Genomic DNA, 22,333 nt, shown 5'->3' with positions numbered 1-22,333 from the left:
TTTTGGGAGATGGACCTAGAAATTGACTCACTAGATGCTTGTGTTAGAGGGAGGCAGCTTTGAGTTATCCTTTTAAGAAAAGGATATAATCACACTCGTCACACCATGATTTGTATCAAATCATGGAACTTACCAGGAAAACAATCAGGATAATATATTGATTGATGTATAGGCTTATGAGATAGTTTTCCTAATTATAGCATTAACCATTTGGGATTTTTCTTGAATAGTTATCTAATTTTTCTGTTGAAAATCAGAGTTAACTTAAAAATAATGAATTGACCTACAAGCTTTTCCAATTGGCACTTTATGACTAATTGTTTTAAAGTTTCACTTTGAAGTCATCACCTTAGTTACTCAGTTGGTGCCCGCCTACAGAGCATCTAATTGCTAGTGTTTGTAACCATTAAAGAGTCAGTGCTGGCTCATGAATGTGACATGAAAGAATAATTAAAATTTCTTTAAGACTGTGTTTATAGTATTGCTTAAAATCTTTTAAAGTCTTTAAAAAGAAATAATGTTTAAGGTCTTTTTAATTTATTGTAAATTTTCATTAAAACTGTATTTTAATATATATAGCAGTCTTTGGTGTAAAATAGGGTATTAGAAATGGCATTTCAGAGCATGGTAAGGTGGGAGGATAAAGGCATTAGGGACAGTGGTTCTGCGTTTGAATCCTGACTCTACTACTTACAACCAGCAAATGCCACTCAGCTGCCAAACCTCAGTTTCCTGTGTGAGTTGGGACACTTGGCTACAAATGATAGAAAGCCCCTTCCTTATGAACTTGGACATTTATTTTGAAGATACTGAGATATAAAATGTGAAGGTAAATGGGAATGATCAAGAAGAAACAAGATATATCACATACAGATACAAATTCCCTATCATGAATGTAGTCATTATGTATATCTAAATTGTACCAATCAACTTAAATTTAGACTCATATTTGTTCTGGGAAAAACATGTGGGGATAGGAATGCACCTTCTAGGGGCTCAGGAATGGTGAGGGTCAAATGTCACTAGACCAACATTCTCTTTTTGGCAGATGAACTTTATGTATGTACCCTTGTGCCTTCTGGTGGTGGCAAATGTGGACATTGATAATTCCAAACTTTTGTATCTTAGAGCTGTAGCAGTCAGAGGAGACATTCATGCTGCACATTGAGTCCCAAGTCCCCTAAGCATTTTTACCTCAAACTACTTTAGGCTAGATGACTACCAATGGCCCAGTCCATGGTAGGTAAGAAAATGGGTCATTCTTAGAAGAAAGTAGAGCTTCTTGAGAATGTCTAGATGGATCAATGAAGCCTAGAAGGAGAGTGTATTTGTCAGCTTTCTGTTATGGTGCCAAAATACCTGACATAAACAAATGAAAAGGACTCACTGTCTCGGAAGGGTCAGTCCATGGTCACTCATCTCCTTTGCTTGTGGTTCTATGGTGAGACAGAACATCATGGTGGGGATTGAATGGTGAGGCAGAGCTGCTCACTTCATGGAGGCTGGAAAATAAAGATGAATGAGTGAGGAACAGGCACATGAGACACTCACTGAGGACGTGCCCTAGTATCTTACTCCCCTAGGCACATCTTCTGAAGTTTCCGTCATCTCCCAATATTCCATTCAATTATGACTCTATTAATAGATTCATCCATTGATGAATATAGAGCCTTCATGATCCAGTCACTTTCTCGAATTCCACCTATGAACACTGCTGCTTTGGGAACCAAAGCTTTCATAGATAAGCCTTTGGGGATATGTTCCAGATGGAAACCATAGCAGAGATTTTAGGTGAACCAAATTATAGGTTCCACAGTATTTCTTATATGTGGAAAATGGTAAAATGCTGCTTTCACAGAGTGATTTTGAAGATTAAGCAAAATGGTTTGTCAAGTATGTAGTACAATGTCTACTGCCTTTAATCTTGAGTAGATCATAGCTACTGCTGCATAGCAGGGAGGCACTATGCCAGAGTCTCTTTAAACAGAGTCTCTAATCCATGTGAGCTCTCATTGTTAGCTAATAAGCCATAATTCTTTACCTGATTTTCTAACATGTCTAATATATTTATCTTAATAGTGTCTTCTCCACAGAAGACCTGAATTAGTACTATATTTCTAGCTATAACATAAGGTTTTTAAATAACCTGTAAAAATTTCTAGGAGATTTATACTTTAAATGAAACTCTGTATTAAGTTTATAACATTCTAAATTTTTTTTTATTATCATTACTTGCTGAGATCCTTGGATTCTGTGTATAGTGAAACTGTAAATCACGGATTCATCTTAGTAACATTTGTGCACACATGAAGTATACTATATTTATCTTTATTCATGCTATTTCTTATACGTTCTTGCTGTTTATTTAATTTTAAAAAGTACAGGAAGTATACTTTCTTTTTTGTTTTGTGTTTTGGTTTTTTGAGACAGGGTGTTGGTATGTTTCAGACTGGCCTTGAACTCATGGTGACCCTCTTGCCTCAGGCCCTTGAGTGCTAGGATGACAGGTGTGCACTGCATCTGTCTAGTTTTCTTATTAAAAACAACAACAGTTGGTGTTTGCCTGATGGAAGATGTCACTGCAGATGTAGGAGGGATGTTAGGAACCATTGTATTGACTTTATGAATTAGGGAGCAAGTATGTGTAGGAAAATTGAGGAATTTGTCATCTCCTTTCTTTTTGTCCCACTTAACCTCTGTGCTAGGATTAACTCGGGGCTTCCGCATGCTGGGTAAGTGCCTTCCTACTGAGCTACGTTCCCAACCTTCTGTGTCTCACTTCATCATCTATGACACTTTGAGATTAAGGACAAATTATTTTCATTTTCTTGTCTATTTTGTGTTCACTGTTTATGTATACTTACTTGATTCTTGATTCATTCCTATTTCTTTTCTTCATTGGAGTTGGGAAGTTTTTTTCTCCTCTATTATTAGTTTTATAAGTGGAAACTGCTCAATTTCTTTTATTTTATAATTCCAAATATGTTTATAGGATTGTTCCCTGTGGCAATTTTTATTCCGTCTCTTATTTAACCCTACCTGTTATCTTCTAGTTGAACATAATTTCCATGATATTCAAGCCTGTATTTGAACTAAACCATTTATATTTAAAAGCTATAATCATGTAATGAGAGTGCTATTTCTAAAGGATTAATAATTAAGCAAACATATGTTCAGAAGCCCAGATTCATAGGTTGTCTGAGTTATTAAATTCTATTTGTAAAATTATTGATGAAAACAGAAATTAAGCTATTTTCTTTATTAATGTAGACATACTTTTTGCTTTGATCAGTGTTTTCAATACTACAGTTTTGGCAGTGGTATCCCACAACTTGATCTTCATTAATTGAAAATTTCTATAATTGGTACCATCAAAAGCAATATCTGAACAGCATTTCTGATGAAGTAGTTAGTTCATCTTTTTTTTTTTTTTTGGCTGTTTTTGTTTTTTTTGTGATTCATCATTCTTATTACAGTACTTTTATGGCACCACAGGATCCACTACAAATAATGAGTTAGCTAAAATTTTAAGCTATTCAGATCTCCTGACGTCCTCTACTAAGAAATATTCAATTGATTCTATTTTCACCTCTGTGTCATTATAGGACATAGTTTACAGTTTACATTCATTTGGACACTTTTCATTTTGGTAGATTTTTTTCTTTGGAAAGTAAATGGAAAGATAGTGTCTGGGAAGTTGCCAGAGCCGGTGATACAGAAGGACATCTGCCCCTTCTTAGCTCTGTGACTTCTGCGAACTTCCTTTCTCTATATAGTGGGTGTGAATTCATAGCTCCCACAATTTACCTAAAGAGAGTGTTTACAAAGCACACTTTAATTTTTTATTTCTTGTTTTATTTACATTCTGCTTTAATCCATAAAGGACCGAGGGCGCTCCCATCTGCAGATGGCACAGTGCCTGTCCTGTGGTCACTTGAGTGAGCAGGCCATGCCTGCAGGAAGCCAGCATTGAGCACTTCTTACCCATCACCCACTGGGCTTCCAGTCCTGCCTGCATTCGCATCAACTCAAGTGTTCAGCACAGTGCTTGAAGACACTCAGTGGATATCAGGCATCATTAAATTCTCATAAAAGCATTATCATTATTGTACTGCAATTTTGTTTACTTTGTACACCAGAGAAACTGAGGCTCAACGAGATTGGGGAAGTTGCCTAAGGTCGCACAGCTTGTAAGAGGTGAAGCCAGGGCTCAGGGTGAATTTCTCGAATTCCCAAGCCTGTGTCGTTAACTATTAAGCTACACTTGAGTGTCCTTGGTGTGATTTTTAATTACCTTAGCTGATTGAGAAATTAATTAAAGTGTGCTTTATTATGTAGTAGAGAATTTATTTAGAGCTAAAGGTAGATTTTTTTTTTTTAAAAGTAAAACAAGCCCAAATCTGATAAAAGTTGGGTTGTGAGTATATATGGAAACTTGACGAATCTGTAAATATCTTTAAGTACCTCTGCAAATTCAATGAAAGGCTAATTTAATAGTAAAAATCTATGGAGGTTATTTTTAATGTTTTTAATTATGTTGAAAAGGTAATTATAATTTTAATTTTATTTAATTAACCATAAATTTACAAATTATGAGATTAATTTATAAAAAAAGCAAATCTATTGAGTTCATTTTTTAAACTTAATGTGTTAAAATTAACTTCACCTTTAGAAAAGCCCTTAATCAGATTTTCTTCATGGACTCCATTTCTCATCTAGCCTTGAAATTAACCACTTTCCTGCATTTTAGATTTAAAAATACAAAAGCAGATAGTAACCACTGCTGAAATAGTTAATCCTTTACTGTATGTTGATCACCAAGGGAAACTGAGGGTGGCAAAGAGAAGCCTACGGCCTGCTTTTTCTGGTGGCTTAGAATTGTCTGACCTGTACAAGGTGGTGTGTGACTGAGCACTAAATTCCATAGATCAAACTAAGAATTTTGTGTGCAGTTTTAAAATACTGTGACCCTCACCGTCTCCCTGGAAAAATGGATGAATCCATCATGCCATAGAAGATAATGAGGTCGATCATCGATTTAACAGTATCAGGAAAATATGAAAGAGCAGAGTAACACAGATCAGTAATAAATGTGCTTGCAGCCTTTAGGTTTTCATTTGACACTGCCGTGTTTAAGGCAGCCTACCGCTCTCCCTCTGCCCTGGGTGTCTCCTAACTGCTCTGGCCCTTGGGATAGACTGTGTGGATCCCCTTGCACTTCTGTTCCTCTTCCTTTTTTCTTCTTCTAATGTTGTGTTTTCAAATTTTATTTATATTAGTACATTTTTGGAGTAAGTAATGTTTACATTCATCATGGAGAATGGTGCATGTATAGAACACATCTTAATTCCGTTTCATCCCTTCCTCTCCCTTTCTCTCTCCTCTCTCCCACCATCTCTCACTCTCCTTTCCATTTGGTGAATGATCTGTCTCCTTATTTCCTGTCATCTTTTATTTTGCTTGTTAGTCCATATTTGGAATTCCTTTTACAGCACCCTTCCATGCTCTGAATTATTTTTCCTTTTAGGTTTAAGTTTTCATTAATATAATCAAACTGCTTCATTGCAAAGGAAAAAATCTTGGAGTGATGTCACTTTCTGCAAGTGGATATTCAGTGGCTAGATTCCTTGCCCTTGGCTGATTAAAAATATCAATGGAATTCTTGGCTATCATATTCTTCGTCTATTCTCTTGGTCATGAGTTTTGTTTAATCTCTGGGTAGAAGACAAGTATGTGCAATTGTGCATTGTACAGATAATGTGTACTACAAATACATGTACACATGTCCGTAATCACATACACATGCATTCATGCATCCACACATAAAATATTAGTGTGCACATACTGATGCATACATAGGTTAATATTGTATAGTATTTAGTATTTGAAATAAATAACATTTTAAAATTACTTTTGAAGACAAATATGGCAAATCTATTTGCTGATTTTGTGAATTTCTGACATTTGAATTTAAGAGTCCATTTTAATACTGCCTTCATTTAGTCTGGAAAGGAGATACTGGAAAAACAAACTGCGTTATTGCCCAGATTTGTACACCCTTTCTGAACTTAGGTTGGTGTGTCTTAACTCTGTCCTCTCTTTTCCTTTGCCCTTCCTGTCCCCTCTAACAGGAAGCCAGGGTCCTGAAGGTGGGGTGGGGGCAGGAAATTGCCTGGGTTTCTGGGGTCCCAGGACCATTTCTGAGAGAGGACGACTGGAGAAGTTCCCGCAGTGCCTGCTCACTGTGCTCCTGGCTTTGGTCCTGACCCTTCCAGTGGGTTTGTAATGGGTGGCCAGAGAGAGGTTGTTCAAACCCAAGTCAGTACATGTTGTAGCTCCGGGGGCACCTCTGCAGTGGCTTCATGTCCCAAAAGCCACTGTTTCATACCATTTTTCTCTTAGTACTTTTCATTAACATGCCATTTTCTTGACTAGCTTAAACTTGTATCTTCTCCACCCCTTATACTGTAATGTAAGATCTGTGAGAGCAGGAATTGTGGACTGTTCTCTTTCTTGTCTTGTTCCCACACTTGACATATACTGTACTAGATGCTCAATAATATTCCCAGTGAACAAAAGATTGAATAAATGAACATTCAACGGGGAGATTCTTGAGATAGTTTTCCTATATGACTGCCACTGTTATCTGTGAAATCACTAAGAAACACTTTTCAAGAGGAACAGAGTAGATGAGAGACCAGAGATGATAATTGTAGTCAGGGTTTGTAAGGGAAAGGCATTAATACAGGACATATAATGAATAGGATTATTTTATAATATATACCCAAAGAGTCAAATGCAAAAAGAGTGCAGGAAATCTGTCCATGCACTAGACACCCAGAGAATCCAGCTGAGGGCCTGGATCCCACAACAATGTCCTGCATGAGTCCAGCTGAAGATCTAGAGCCCATGACAGTGTCCTCCATGAGTACAGCTGAAAGTCTAGAGCCCATGGCAATGTGTCTTGCAGGTCTGTATGAGGGGTCTGCACTGGGAAGGCCCAAAGGTCAGTGGTGGAAGCTAGAAAGGCTGCCAGTGGGATGAAAGATCTGTGCTAGCAGGCTAAGGGATCTGCACTGGAGCCAGGAAGCAATGCTTAATGGACCAGAGTTCCCCCAAAGAGAACCACAGCCATCCTCAGTGACAGTGAGGTCCTGAACCCTTCCTATGATGAGACCAACTGCATTCATTATCAGGAAAACCAGCACAACAAGCTTCTCCAGGAGAATCAACAGCATACATATTCCCCTCCAGGTCTCCAGTTACGCTGTTGGCAACAATCCTCAGGTGGGCCTTCCACACCCAGCACCACACTGATTCAGTTCAGCTGGGTATCACAAGTTGACCACCAATTGTTAATCCACAATAATGTTATGTCTAATGTTGAATACAAGTGAAGAAAAGGCATTTTTGCTGGGGAAGAAGCATGCGTTTCTTTTTTTTTTAATTTAAGGAGGAAAAAACCCCAAAACAAAACAGTAAAAGGGTACAAGTAATATGGAATTTCAAAAAAATAAACAGTAAGAAATCACTAGTTAACAGATTACATATTGTCATCTTAGAAATAGTTGTTCAAGTTACAAAATTAAAGCATACAAAGTGGACATTCAAACAGACTGCAAATAGTTGTGTTCAATGATCCAAACAAAAACTTGGTAATATGGTTTTCTAACTTACACACTTAAATATACTTGCAGTTATATCCTTTAGAGCACTTTCTTTTCCTTTCTTTTTTACAATAACAATTACACATTTTGGTTTTATTACTCCCATGGTTCTTATTACTTTTTTTTTTTTTGAAGAGAATAAAACCAAATGTGACAAAACAAAATGGAGTCAGTCAAAGCAAAAGGATGGACATAGTACATGATGTAAAAACAGAATACAAGGTGATCAACAATGGTTACCATAATGCCTCTTGCTATCTTAAAAAGAGTTGTCTATATCATCAGGTATAATAAAATTGAACAAAACAGTACAGAACAAAACCAATAAAACCGAAACATTGGAGAACTTACAGGACTTCAAAAGAAGATAATAGTCAAACCAGAATGGGCATCATAGTGAATCTTATGAAGCAGGCGTTTTTAAGAGAAGAAAGGTTGAATAAGGGAATTTATCAGAGTGTGATTGCTGGCAGTTTCTCCCCCAGTATGATCTAGGACTATGTGTTGTAGAGGTGTCTTCTGGCCCTTACTCTACACCCCAACTCCCTTTCTCTACCAGGTGCTCCACCAAATGGAGCCATTTTCTGGTTCCTGAGTGTGACATTCCTCTCTGACCTCTAGATTTGGCCCTCAGACCCTCCCTCTCTGATTGCATTCCTCTTTCTCTGTCCCTTTTCTGAGCCAGGCTATGGGACTGTGAATGGGACTGTGAAAGAGCTAAGGGCCTCACGGTAGGCAGTGAAGAAACCCTTGATGTTTGAGTTGATGTGGAGAGTGTAGGAAGCCTGGCTGCGTACCCTGCCATGAAAAGGAATGAATGTGTTTCCAAAACTGCAAGCTGTCTACAGAGCAGATCGCACACTTTTCTAAAACTAGTCACTTATCTGGGCAATTCAAAATCAGGTGATGCTTATGTATCTTATAAATGTGGAAAGGATTGTTAAATGGAAATAACTCCAAATCTATGATTCTAAAATCTAACGTGTTTTCTTTTATGGTTATTTCTATGTAAATTGTTATTAAAAAATAACAGAAAGAATATGTAATTGTGCTTTCTGTGGCACAGGTGTTAGGGCATTAGGATTTGGCTGAACTGATTTTTCTTCTTACACCTCTTTGCTTGTTGTTAGCCCAACCTTGTCATCTTTCTTACTTTTATTATTTTACTGCTGTGCACCCTGGTGCTTACTCCCAGCAAAGCTAAATGGCTTCCCGCTTAGTTAGGCATAAAGCACTGGGACTCACCAATGTGGGTGTCTTCATACCTGCTGGGAGATGGAGAGTTAGAAAGGGAAATGCACTCAGCTTTCTCTCTGGGATCAAAATATTGCAATTTATTGGATCTTTTATTTATGAGAATAAGATAAGCGGTTTTAGTATTTTTTGTAAATTTCAACCGAGGTTTGGGGAGAAAATTACATAAACTAAAGTGACAAGAGTTATCTAGATCTTTGTGTTTGTTGTCATCAGAGATTTTTGCTTTCTTTTTTTCAAGCTCATCTAGTAAGAGAAAATCTTGCAGTAGCTCTGGGATAATGATGCTGATTCTGGGAGAATTCAGTGTTTAAATCCGTAACTGTCCCAACAGACACATTCATTGCTGGGCCAGGGATTTAGCTCAGAAGCATAAGCACTTGCCTGGCAAGTGCGAGGTCATGAGTTTGATCCCTGGTTCCAAAAACAAAACAAAACGAACATTCATTGTTGCTCAACTAGGTGAGCTTTTCACATACATGCAGGATCTACCTATGGAATCCTATTTGTGTAAGCTTCTGTAGTTTCAATGTTAATTTGAGGCTTATAATTCTGAATGCAAAATGGGAGTTGCATGGGCTGTCAAAATGTCTTCACATTATTTCCTGATTTTAAGTTTGCAATAAGAATAAAGGAATGTGTCCATTGCAGTCCTTCCAGGAAGACTATTCAGCTGGCCTCACAGTGACTGTTATGCTCAATGGGCAGTGGGACCTAGTGAAATTATCAGTGGCTCTTCCAGCCCTAGGAAACAGTGAAATTTAGTTTCACTGGTTGTGGTTAGAAAGGAAAGATATTTAAACAGCGAACAACACGTTAGGTACCTTAGCACACAGAATACCAAAGGGACGTGGAGGAAGATTTTGATGCCTTCATGAAGTGCAGTTTGCTTTGTAAATATTTCCACCAGCAGTTACGCACTTGACATCTGGCAGGAAGGCATTATGCAGTCAAGTCGGTATGTTTGTGGCTGTGACATGGCATGAAAACTTCACGGCATGGTGGTTTTTGCTTGTGTGTCCCTCTTCCATAGAGCAGTTCAGGCTCAAAAAGGTGCTTTTTTGCTGGCAGGACATACCCAGGAATAAATGATTTAACTTTACTTTTCCACTGTCTTCTTTAGTATTCATGATAATGGTAATAATTTTTATTCAGCGTTACTTGTTGCAATTAGCCATGTACATGCATTGAGTAATTTGATCCTGTCCCTACAACCAATTAAATTGCTGTTGTTAGCACCATTTGACAGCAAAGACCACTGAAGCAAAGAATAGGTAGGTAACTGGTCTGAGCTCCTATGGTGGGTAGGGTAGCTGGGCTGGCCAGGCCCTGTCCTCCCTGAGGCTGCTTTCTGCTGGGAGCTGTTGGTAGGAACTGTGACTCCTGGCTGTCCTGAGTGGGATTTGTGATTCTGCTGTTTTTTCTTTTCCATTTTCTTTTCCTCCTCCTTGTTAGGTCAAGTACAAAAGAGATTTTGAAGAAAGCAAAGGGAGAGGCTTCAGCATCGTTACTGATACCCCTGAACTGCAGAGGCTGAAGAGGACGCAGGAACAAATCAGTAATGTAGGTGCCGTTCCCTTGGTGATATGGTCATCTACTGTGCGTCCTGGGTGGGAACATGAGTTTGGGTGACTTGCTGTGACATGCAGGGTGCTTGGAGTCCTGTATGCTCGTTTCATCAGTTACCTGGAGCCTAAAGTTACTCTAAATTACAGTGTCTTCTTGTTTTGAATGGTTCTCCCCTTTGAGTCTTTGCAAAATAAGAGTTTCAAAATTAAGGTAAAATGCTAACTTTTCTTTTACAGTAAATAAGCATAGAAATATAAATATATAAAGTTTAAGCATCTTTTAAAAATCTCATTGTTCCTAGTTATGTGTATATGCAGTTTATTTTTGAAATAAACATGAGTATCTGTAGTTACTTTGGAATTGAAATCCATGTCCTGTGCAGTAATGTATTTTCCTTTAAAAAGAAAATTGGAGCTAGCAGAGTTAAAAATACACTAGATTTTAGTGTAGTATATATCAAAGGTGAGTAAGCAGGTTATTCTTAATTTTTGTAACACATATGTGATATGTCACTTCCAAAATACTGTATGAAGTGTGTCAACATGTATTTTTCCACAAAATTAGCTCACTGAGATATCCAAGAGGAAATATGAATAAAAACCAGCAGCAGTGTGATATAAAATTGTGAGCAAACATGCAACACTCATTATTCATGAGAAACATATTTCGTGTGTCACACCATCACTAACATTTGTATATGTAGAATTGTGTGATGTAGCCTTGATTTCTAGGAAATGTTTAGTGAGTGGATGGATTTATACTGATAATTGGCCATTACGAGGTGCATGTGTATATGGGTGTATATTCAGACACATAACATTTTCAGATAAAACTGTTATACAATTTAGGAAAAAATTTTCCTTGTCAGAAGTTCGAAACAGGCATATTTGATGTTTAAAAAACTTACGTGTGAAATAGGAGACAAAATACACTTTTCTTTTTCCTTCTCACCCTGTTGCCTAGGCTTTATCTATTATTCTTTAAGTGTATATTTTATATTAGGAAGAACTTTTTCCTTTCAAGAGAAGAGTTGAATTTTATAGATTTGTGGCATTTGTCTCCTTTTTGTGCCACATTCTAACAACTCATTTATCATGAACAGTGATGATAACTTCCCCTATTTTCTTCCTCTTTATCCTTTCCTTCAATCAGAAGCCTGTCTTTGGTTTTAAAAATGCAAATTAGAGATGTATTTCACTAGCAGTTACATTCAGTAATGTTTCCTTCTTTGAATCATTTTTGAGCATATTAAAAAATAAAAATAATGCTGCCAAAACAAAGGTATATCACAATTCTTCAATGGTTGCAGAAATTTATTTCAAAAAGAACTAAACTTATTTACCCAAGACTTCCACATGACAACTACTTTAAGGACTACAGCTGATTCAAAGGTAAGCCCTTTAATTTATATACAAATTAAGTCAACATTCATATTTAATTAGAAAGGAACTGATCATTTCACCAACCTTTATCATTAGCAGGAATGTACATTTTATTTGATACCAGAGGTCGTTTGCCGATCCATTCTTAATTATGAAAAACCATCTTATAACACAGGTATGTATTAACCTATCTTTATTGTATACAGAGCAGTATATACCAAATACCAAATAGATTAAACCTGTAATTTAGGTAGTGCTGAATTTTAAAAACATATAATTAAAAAATTTAGTGTATGTTTACAGTACACAATGTTTACATTCCTTGTGTGGGATTGTTGCATGTGCGTAACATATTTTAATTCTTTTTTTAAGTCTCCTCTCCTTTTTCTCCCTCCCCCCTCTCTTCATCTCTTGATCCTCTTCCCATTTGAAAAAGATCTACTTCCTATTATCTAACTTTTATTTTGGTCTTTATTTATATTTTGGGTTTCTCAAATAAGAGACCATGTGATATTTAAGCTCGTGTGACTGACTTATTTCATTTAACAGTATATTCTCTAGGTACATCCATCTTCATACAAATGATTCACGTTTATCCTTTATGGCAGAGTAGTACACCATTGTGTATAAATACTACAATTTCTTTATCCTGTCATCTGGTCATAGATAGATAGGCCACTTCCAAGACTTAGCTATTATGAATTGGGCTGCTATGTATACGGGTGTGCATTGGTCACTGTGATATAGTGTATTTTCACTGTTGTAGGCAGCTACTTAGAAAAAGAAAAGACAGGTCAAATGGAATTTCTAGTTTCAGTGTTTTGAAGAATCTTCATACTGATCTCCATAGTGGTTGTACTAGTTTACATTCCTACAAGTTAAGTAGAAGAGTCCCTATTTCCTTCCAGCCTCACCAGAATCTGCTGTTATTTGATGTTTTGATAATGACTATTTTTTTCTGGGGAAAGGTGGAATCTCAGTGTTGTTTTGATTTGTATTTCTCTAATGGTTGGTGATGCTGAATATTTTTTCTTGTGTTTATTGGCCACTTATATTTCTGAGATAACGTGTGTTACTTGACACTTGACCATTTTTTGATTGCATCTTTTGGTGGGGAGCTGACTTTTAAAATTCTTTATGTATTCTAGATATAAACCTTCTGTCTGAATAATAGCTGGCAAAATTTTTTTCTCTTTCTGTAGGTTTTTTCCTTTTGATGTGTTTCCTTTGCTGTGCAGAACCTTTTTAATTTGGTATGTTCCCATCTGTTGATTCTTGGTACTGTTTCCTGTATAACTGGGGTTCTGTGCAGAAAGTCTTTCTTAGGCTTATAACTTAAAAATTTTACTTTCTTTATCTTCCTGGAGGTTGTATTTCTGTTTTAATACTTAATTCCTCGATCCATTTTGATTTTCATTTAGTACATGGCAAGAGATAGGGGTCTAGATTCCGTCTTTGCATGTGGAGAGCCAGTTTTCCCAGCACCATTTATTAAAGAGACCATGTTCCCTCCAGTGTATCATTCGGCCCCTTTGTCAAAGATGAAATAGTTGAATGTGTCTGAGGTTGTTTCTGCCTCTTCTCTTTGGTTCCGTTGGTACATCTACATTTGCCCTAGTACCAGCAGCTTTTATCATTGCGGTTTTGTAAATAACTTCAGATCTGGGGTTGTAATGCCTCCTGCCTTGCTCTTTTTACCCTGGGTAGCTTTTGCTATTCTGGGTCTCCTCTGGTTCTATGTGAATTTCAGGTTGTTTTCTTTAGTTATGTGAAGAACACTATTGCTATTTTGATTGAGATTGCATTAAATCCATAATAAGCATATTGAGTGACATTGCATTAAATCTGTAAAAAGCATGTAATTGAGATAACAACTTTAAAAAATCTTTCTACAGCATCTGCATGTTAGCAACCACAGGAGCTTTATAAGCAGTTCTTTTAGCCATGATGGGGTATATTAATGTCTGGGTAGCAGTAAAAAAAAAAAATGTAGATTTTTCAATATAACTGTTAGAGACCTAGTCCTGAATAAGGGAAGCTGTTAAATATCCTGGGGTCTGGTGAATTTATTATTCACTTACAAGACTACAACTTCATGGCCTTTTTCCATTACCTAACTGGGTTTTCCATATTACTCAAGGATGTCTTTCTATAAGAAATTTAGATTGACCTAAAAAGGGAACCCTTGGTTAGTCCAGTTTCCATCCTACTTTTGTTTAAACCCACTGAACAGTTCTGACTGAGCCCCAGACAAGTATTTTTGGCAATGGCCTGGATTGTATGTTTTGAGTGGAGGAAAGTGAGAAAAGTGTCTAGCCTGGGAAGACCCCAGAATTTTCCTGCTGGAGAGGATGGGATGGAGCTGATTCATCTGGAAAATCATGAGGGAGATGAGATTTGTGAGCCTTGCATTAGAACTCTCAGTTCAGTGCAGGTTCATAGAGTTGGTTATTTTACTCTTTGCTCCGTGATTTTGTTTTTAGTTCATTTTATCCTTGAACAGTTTGTGCCTCTTTTTAAGAGTCATTCACCTTCTTGGACTAAAGAAGGTATAAAGACATAATGCAGTGAATTTAATGACAATTCCTAGGTGTTTTGGGTAATACGTTCTGGATGAATGGGCATTTTTGATTGCTTGTGTCTGTGTCAGTGTTATGAAAAAATTTTTCAGCCACTCACATTTCATTTGTCTAGGATTTGAAATCATTTGGAAATGCCCACTCAGTCTGCATATGTTACTGAGGTGAGGGATAAGGCGCAACTATAAATTTCAAATTGTGTGTAATAAAAGAGGTGCGAGTGGATTAGCCCTGCCTCCTTTCTTTTGGTCCCCGTAATGACAGCATATTGAATGCAGGAGATTTATTAAATACTGCAATTTAAAATTCTTCTGCCATGTTACCTTGTATAGCTGCAGGAAGAAGAATGAAAAAGGCAGGATTTTAGGATTTATGTAATGGTTGACAACAAACAGAACTAGCTTCTAAAATGAAGAAAAAGTTCTATTTTTTTCCCAGTGACATCCCAGAAGATGTCTTCACTTCATTCTGTATATTAATGTCCAGGTGGAGTTTGGTTGTTTATGAAATTGAGTAATGGGTTTGCAGGCAGGTTTTGTGGGAAGCTGGCCCAGCCAGCCAAGCTTTCTAACAGAGGATAATGTTTAAAAGTTCAAGGCTGCTTAGAGTCTCTCTCTGTAGCAGAGAGCACCCTTTGTGGACAGTGTAGCCTGAGAGACTGTTTTAAGACTTTCACAACGAAGGCCTTAATTGCCATGTCTCATTCTTGTTCCCAAACTCCAGGCATAAATTCAGAAGTGGCAGCAGTTTTCGTACACATCTTTGTATTTTTTAAACAATACTTTAAAAATGTTATTAAAGAATGATATGCAGATATGAGTTGGGGAACACTATGCCCTGGGGTGTTTAAAAAACCCTTTTGTTTTTCATCATGTGGGTTGCTGTGAAGGCTCTTCTAGGTTTAGGTTCTTGCTACCTATGCTTGGGTTTGTCAGTAGGACATTCAAGGTCCCAGCCGCAGGATGACAAAGTGGCATCCCACCCGGATCCAAGTGAGTCGGTCTAACTGGCAGGAGATTATTGATGCGTTTCCTTTCGCCTGTTTACACACTCATATGAGCTGCACTTTCAATTAGCTCAGACAGTCTGGGGATAAATTGTGAAATAAAATGGGAAAGTCAGATCCCAAGAGACTTTTACAGGCTTTGTGCTGTAGATAAAAACTAGGTATTTATTTGCTAATTTATTTCAGTGGGAAGAGAAATGTCACATGAAGAGGAAAGGAAAAAAAAAAAAAAGACCAGTGAGAAAATCATGTATTTTACAGACTGACCGAAATAGTCAGTGTAGCTTTGTTTTGTCAGGACTTCTGCCTGTCCCTGACACACAGAAGTGTTTTGTATGCCTGTATCTTCTGGTTGTAGATCACTAGCCTACAGCTGATTGTATTTTCACCTGATTTCTATTCTTTCCCTTGCCATGTTGGTAGCTACAACTTTGGTTATGTATCCTTTTTTCCAAATACCTGTTTTTTTTTTTTTTTTTTGCTCCCATTCATAAGAAATGCTTGCTTTCTTTACAAGAAAAGCTAAGATTTGAGTCTTTTTTTGAAATTATAGGAAAAAAAAACTTCCTGTAATTGTTATTGAAATATAATTAATTCTAAGTGGTTTTTGGATACAGCCATGTAATTTTTCCTTGATTTCTTAGAATGTAAAATAAATTATATACCCGTTAATAGGCCTGCATGGATACTGCTGATTTACTTCTCTGAGGTTTTGTGAATTAGCTTTAAAAATATTAGATTATTGGAGCTCAGTATTGCCTGATAATTAAATACTATGTCTATAGACTATGAAAAGATTTGATTCCAAGTTAGGTTGAATGTGAGGGTGAGTATGTGAGGCTAAGGATGATTATCTAGGGATTTGGTCTCTGTTTGTAATTTAAATAAATCATTTTGACAGAGACTGACTGTAACCATGTTCAGGCTGCTGACAGTGTGAAATTGAGTTGTACGGTGGACCAGAAGACAAGCAGTCAAAAGAAATCCCCACAGGCAAAATTTGTTATGTAATTGGGTCAACTCATGCATGAGAAATGCATGCTAATTGTAAACTGGTGGCAAAATTATCGTGTAGGAGGCAATTAGGTCTTATGTGAATCCCAACCACTGACATAGGAGTTTTCATCTTCAACAAACATAAAAGAAAGTTTTTTTTTTTAAGGGAGAGAAAGGTAGAAATTAGAAAGTCATTCAGTATGGAGATAGATTACTGGTTAATTTTCTACCTTACATAAAAAAACTTTTATAACTAATAAAAATTTACATGAAAGTTTCTGAGTTTGAATACTAAGTAGTTTGAAAGGAGAAAGGATGATATTTTTGTTACAACTGGTAACTCCACCAATTAAGACAGATGATTAATTATGATGCCAGTGGTAAAGAGGTAAATCCTTAAAGGGTCATATTCTTAGATGAATCTCCAAGTTGTTTAATGGACTGTACCTTCCCTCGCTCATCTCAACCCTAAACTCCCATGCAGCAGTGGGTTGGCAGCATTATCTTTAAAGGCAAAGATTAGATACGTCAGGGAAAGCACTAGAGCAATAGCACATATTTTTCTTTTAACACCTAACACGTGTATAAATACTTCTTTCCTTTTGGAACACTTTGACATACTCCATTTAATTAGCTTCTCTGAACAACTCCTCCTGGGGGTAAAGATTTCTATAAGGAATACTTAACACTTTCATGAGAAGAATGTATGGAAAATTAGCTCTTGGTACTTTCTTTCCAACTCGTGGTTTCCCCTCCACCTGGATTTGCTTTATTTTTCCATGTAGGGCAGGATTTCAAAGGCTGGTCTCTTCTTTTTATCCTCAACTTTTTTTAGCCATAGTCACTTAAAGAAACAAATCCATCCCAGACTAGTAATTACTGTGCATGGCAGGAACAAGAGCTATGGTTTAGAATGGCATTGTCTGGAGGGGAGCTTTGGAAAGTGCCTCCATAATTCAACTTCTTTTTGGAGACAGATTAGGACAGAAAACGTTTTCTGAAGATCCTTCTTTGTGAGATCCTTTCTGCCAGATCTTATCTTTTCAGCTCTGCTATGTTGGGGCCTTTTTCCTGCCCCAGTTCCTCCTGTAGCCCCCTAATTGGCCTGATCTCCTTCCAGGCTCTTTCTGGCCCTTCCATTGTATGGAAAGCGCCATCACCAGATGAGTCTTTCTAAAATATCCCTTTCATCAAGACCCTAATTATGACCCACTAAAACTTTCTTTGGAACTCTGCTTTGAGCAGGATAAAGTCTAATCTTTTAACCCTCTTAATTCTGACTCTAAGGACTCTCTATCATTGCTCCTAAATTATTTTCTGCCTCATCTTTCACTGCTTGACAGCTCTGTCCATTTCTTTTAGGCCTGACCACCTGCTCTGTTCTGGACTTTTGCAGGAGTCATTCCTCTTGTGCAGGATGATTTCACACTGTCTGTAAGTGACATCTTGATCTTAGATACACGTGCGAACACCAGCTCCAGCAGTCCACCTTATCTCTGAAGTATTATCCTGCTTTGTGCTATAATTTTCCCACTCATTTTACACCTTTTATTGTCTATGTTGGCTTTCATTAGTATTTCATGTGTGTAAATGTCTGGGTCCTCTTAACTTCATGGAAGCAAATGCCATCCATGCCATTTTCATTTTATGTTTTTATCTCCAAGAATGCACAACAGCACAGCACAGCACAGCACTTTCTTTCTTATCCTTTATTTAGGATATGTCCCCATCCCTTCTTTGGGACTTAGGTATAGTTTCTTGATTATTCTCAATGGCTACTGTATTGCCTCTCCTTCCTCTCAGGCTGTTGTCTACATGATTTCTTTCAAATTCTTCCTAAAATGCAATTTGATTATGCCACACTCGCTCCTTAAATCTGCCTGTGGCTCCTTCCTGTTTTTGTGCTAAAATATAAAACCTCTGCAAAGACTGAGGGGTGTTTCTGGCTTCATGATTGTGGATACCGTGGGCGGCCCTCCTGTTGCTTCCCCATGCACTTTATGTTTCTGCCTGAAAGGCCCTTTGCACCTTCTCTATCCGTATTGGCTCAGAGGTTCTCTTCCCTTCATTGACCTTGATTTATCCCGCTCTCCTGGCAGTCTGCTTCCATCTCTGTAGGAGGAATTTTCTTTCCCCAAGACTCAACTCTGTGAAGATACAGCCTAGCATGGCACCACATGTGAAAACAAAAGAGTTACCTGTTTTTCTCCCTCCTTTTCAGAAAGGTTGCCTTTCCACCCATGTGCCAGTCTAGGAAAACAGAACCTTTCTTAGGACACATGCTACAGCGGAGCAGGGACTACTGTGTCTTTCCAGCGGAGAGTGGCTGGTGCTTGGAGCCTACCAGGTGCCTGGTAAGTGCATATTGAATCAAGATGGAAGCAGTAATTTTTAGAACTTTAACTAATTTTGTATTAGTTAGGTCTCCACCCTCCCTCAAAGAGAGTCTTCTTATAAAATTGCTTTAGGTCATCTTTCTCATCTGAGCTGCTTGATAACTCTATTACTTACATGTGCAGTGACCTGTGTCATTCTGTTGTAAGATTATAGTGGTGCTTGCTCCGCCGAGCAGGACCCACTACACCCTCATGCATCACCTAAGAATTTCATTATGTTGGGAACACAGCACCTGCTTTAAAGTGAGAGTTATTTTGGATGTCTCACTTAAGTATCTAAAAAATAAGTAGGACTTTTATTCACTTGGGCTGGAGTTGTCATCACAAAGTGGCATGGGCCAAATGGCTTTAAACTACACTCACTTTCCCACCCTTCTGGATGCTGGGCACCCAGGATTAAGATCCAGCACAGTTGGTTTCTGGTGAAGGCTGTATAGAGCAGAGGAAGAGCAGGGGAGAGAGGGAGGGACGAAGAAGGGGGCACAGGGAAGAAAAGGAGATCAACTCTTTCCTCTTCTTAACAAATAGAATCCAGGCCCCACCCTTGTGATCTTATTTAACCTTAGCTGCATCCAGAAAGGCCTCTATCTCCAAATATCCCGTGAGGGGTTTAAAAGTAGGAGTTTTGTGGGAGATGAGGGAAGAAAGTACAGTTCAGTCCAGAGCAGGCCAAAAAAATATTTCTATGTATATTACACGGCAATTTTGAGGCAGTTAAGTGACATACATCAAGTGACATTCATATTTTATGAAGGTGCTTTGAAAAATGCAAAGCATGATGTAATTAAAAACTACCATCCTGAATTAGTTTGAGTGGAATTAGATGATGCCACTTTCTGCTTACTGCCATTCCTAGAACACTTTTGCATTCAGATTTTAATTTTTTTTCCCTGTTTTCCAACCTGCACAATCTTAACTAAAGAAAGAAAAATCATATGTGGGTGCTATTTTCAATCATTTCCAAGCTCTTCTTATTTGCGGTTTTGAACAGCAGTCAAAGATAACTTCCACAAAGACAAAAGATGTAGTAATAATATTTTTAAAATTTCCAGGCCTTGGTTGAATTATACAGCTCAGAAAATAGACTTCACACATCCTGGCTATTGCAGATCCAGGCGGATGTGAAGAAAAAGAGGGGAAGGGGTTGAGATGCCATAGGAAAGGCTAAGAAAGGTTAGCTTTTGGAAAATGTCTTAATTTCCAGTGTATTGTACAGATTTAAGACTTAAAAATCATCTGAATTTTCTTCCAGATTTTAGTATACATCTTGGGACATACCCACAATGAGAATGCTTGGAATGTTAAAGAAAAACTTGAAATCTTACAGAAAATTTTTTTTGTGGAGTTATAGTAATTATGATGCAAATTATGATTTCAATGGACTTGGGGAGGTAAGTTTAACATTTGTTTTGTTTGAGTTAATTAAAGTAAATGTTAAATGTTATTTTTTTGGAAGGCCTTGAATTGAGGGAGACACTGTATGTAGATTTCAAAGCTCATTGGTAATCCCATGCGTTTCATGATTTAGAGATTAGAAACATAAGCGTCTTTTAAAGAATATGCAGCTATATTGTCTAATTTGTATTTCTTTTTCCTAGAAAGATAATGTCATGAAAATTGTATTTCTTAAATGGTTTTGTTCATGCTTTCTGTGGTGGCTTTCTTTTCTTTTGTGGCTGCCTGCACTGTCTTATGGCTATTTTTTTTTTTTTCCATACATGGTCTTGCGATGCTGCTTGTAAAAGGATACTTCTCAGTTATTCTGTGAAGGGCCTTTTGCTTTTGGGGGACTGTCAGACTCCAGTGAGTTGCAAGGACAAGAAGCAGGAATTTATGATCACTTTGTCTGGCTTGCTCATATACATTTTACTGATTTTTTTCCCTTTGTGGCTATTTCAACTAACAAAGTTAACTTTCAACTTGTTCGAGTCAAGTTTTGTGTTATTAGATTGTGAGAATTACAGAAGTGTTAGAATTTCCCTATGTTTAGCAAGTTAGGAAAAAGGGTACAGGTTTAGGAAAAAGAATACAAGGAAAACAAAACCGCAGATCACCCTGTTCTTCACTGATTGATTGGTTCTGGGGATCGAATTCAGGGGCTCAGGCATGCTAGTGAAACATGTTATCAGTAAGCTATTGCTCAGCTCTTACTCCTCTAAACACTTGTTGTTTTGGATATAAAGTGATTTCCTCCAAAGTGCTTTAAATATTTAGTTTTGTTGTATAATCGTTGTGAGGCCTTGAGGGAAAGCTGCCATTCTAGTTTTTTCTTTCCTTCCTGCCTTCTTTTCTTCCTCCCCTCCCCGCTCCCTCCCTCTCATTTCACTGTTATCCATGTTGGCCTTGAACTTCCGGGCTTCAGCAGCCCTCCTGCCTCTGTCGCTTGAGTAGCTGGAATTACAGGCACTCACTGTCATGCCCAGTTCCAAGTCTATGTTTGAGTCTCCCAGAAAACAGTGCTCTGCTGAGAAGGAGTAAGAAGTAGAAGCTGCCTTCACGATGGTCTGGTGCACATGTGTTTGTTCAGTAAATGGGGTTACAGCTATCGCATTACACCAGGCCTCATGAGCCTCTGAACAACAGAGAAAGTGTTTTTCTGGGCATCTTTCATATTCTTCCCAGGACAGTGGAGCGCTTGGGAAAGGCTCTAGAGTAGGAGTGGTGGAGGGCAGAGGTGGTGCGAGAGAAGAATGCTGGAGGGGAAGAATATGGTAAGGGAAGGGCATGCCTGCATCTGAGGTTAGGGTAGAGCGAGCAACACCATTCCTAAAATGTAGCTTGGAGCAAGACTGTGAAGGAACAGTTGTAGTTTGAGCATCAACAAATTCATATTCTGTAGAATATATACCTTTTGAAAACGTAATTATTGGCTTACACATTTTTTGGATGTTTCTGTGCGCTGAGCACTTTGCTAGGTGATATGAGAGATGAAGAATAAATAAAAGTGACCCCTGACCTCTTGAGGCTACAGTTAGCTTCTGCCAGGCAAGCAGATAACTACAAGGGCAACTATTCGCATACAGGAGATCATGTATCCAATTATCTAAGAGTGAGGAATACCAGGTTTCAGGAACTGCTGGGTTAATATCAGAGGGAAAACTAACCCAAGTTTGTGAGCAAAGAAATGGAACCCGTGGCATTATTCTTTTAAAATATTTTAAAAAGAATTTTACTGAATTATTTTTTTTTTATGTTTTCCTGTTTCCCGTCTGTTTTCCCTACTTCACATTTGCCTGACAGAATGGATTCCCCAAAAATATCTTTCCAAATCAGATCACTGCCATTGATTAACAGAAGCCTAAATGAAGATACAGATGTGTTCAATGAAACAAAATACAACAGTAGTATTACTATAGAAGGTCAAAAGTGCTTCTAGTATAGCCAGCTTTTTGGTTCTAGGATGGTTAAAAAGATTGATTTCTTAAATAATTGCATACTTGAAAATTTTATAGATGCCTCTCTATTTTGGTTGGTAGTGCTTACG

General features: G+C 37.7%; 1 protein-coding gene across 4 annotated transcripts in view; it reads left to right on the top strand.

Annotated features, from left to right (window-relative positions):
- The window catches only part of Nebl (nebulette), a 381,690-nt gene that overhangs the window by 193,341 nt on the left and 166,016 nt on the right, over positions 1 to 22,333 (top strand). For 2 of the 4 annotated variants that reach the window (XM_063237909.1, XM_063237908.1), the window contains exon 4: positions 10,377 to 10,484. In XM_063237909.1, the coding sequence (XP_063093979.1) occupies positions 10,377 to 10,484 (108 nt within the window). Of the gene's footprint in view, positions 1 to 10,376; positions 10,485 to 20,103; positions 20,241 to 22,333 lie in introns of those variants that run through there. The other 2 variants (XM_063237899.1, XM_063237898.1) reach the window with 1 other exon arrangement.

This window comes from Cavia porcellus, unplaced genomic scaffold, assembly GCF_034190915.1.
Source record: "Cavia porcellus strain 051 isolate PalLab524CR breed Dunkin Hartley unplaced genomic scaffold, mCavPor4.1 scaffold_27, whole genome shotgun sequence".
Lineage (NCBI taxonomy): Eukaryota > Metazoa > Chordata > Mammalia > Rodentia > Caviidae > Cavia > Cavia porcellus.
This window is presented reverse-complemented; position numbering and strand designations above follow the sequence as displayed.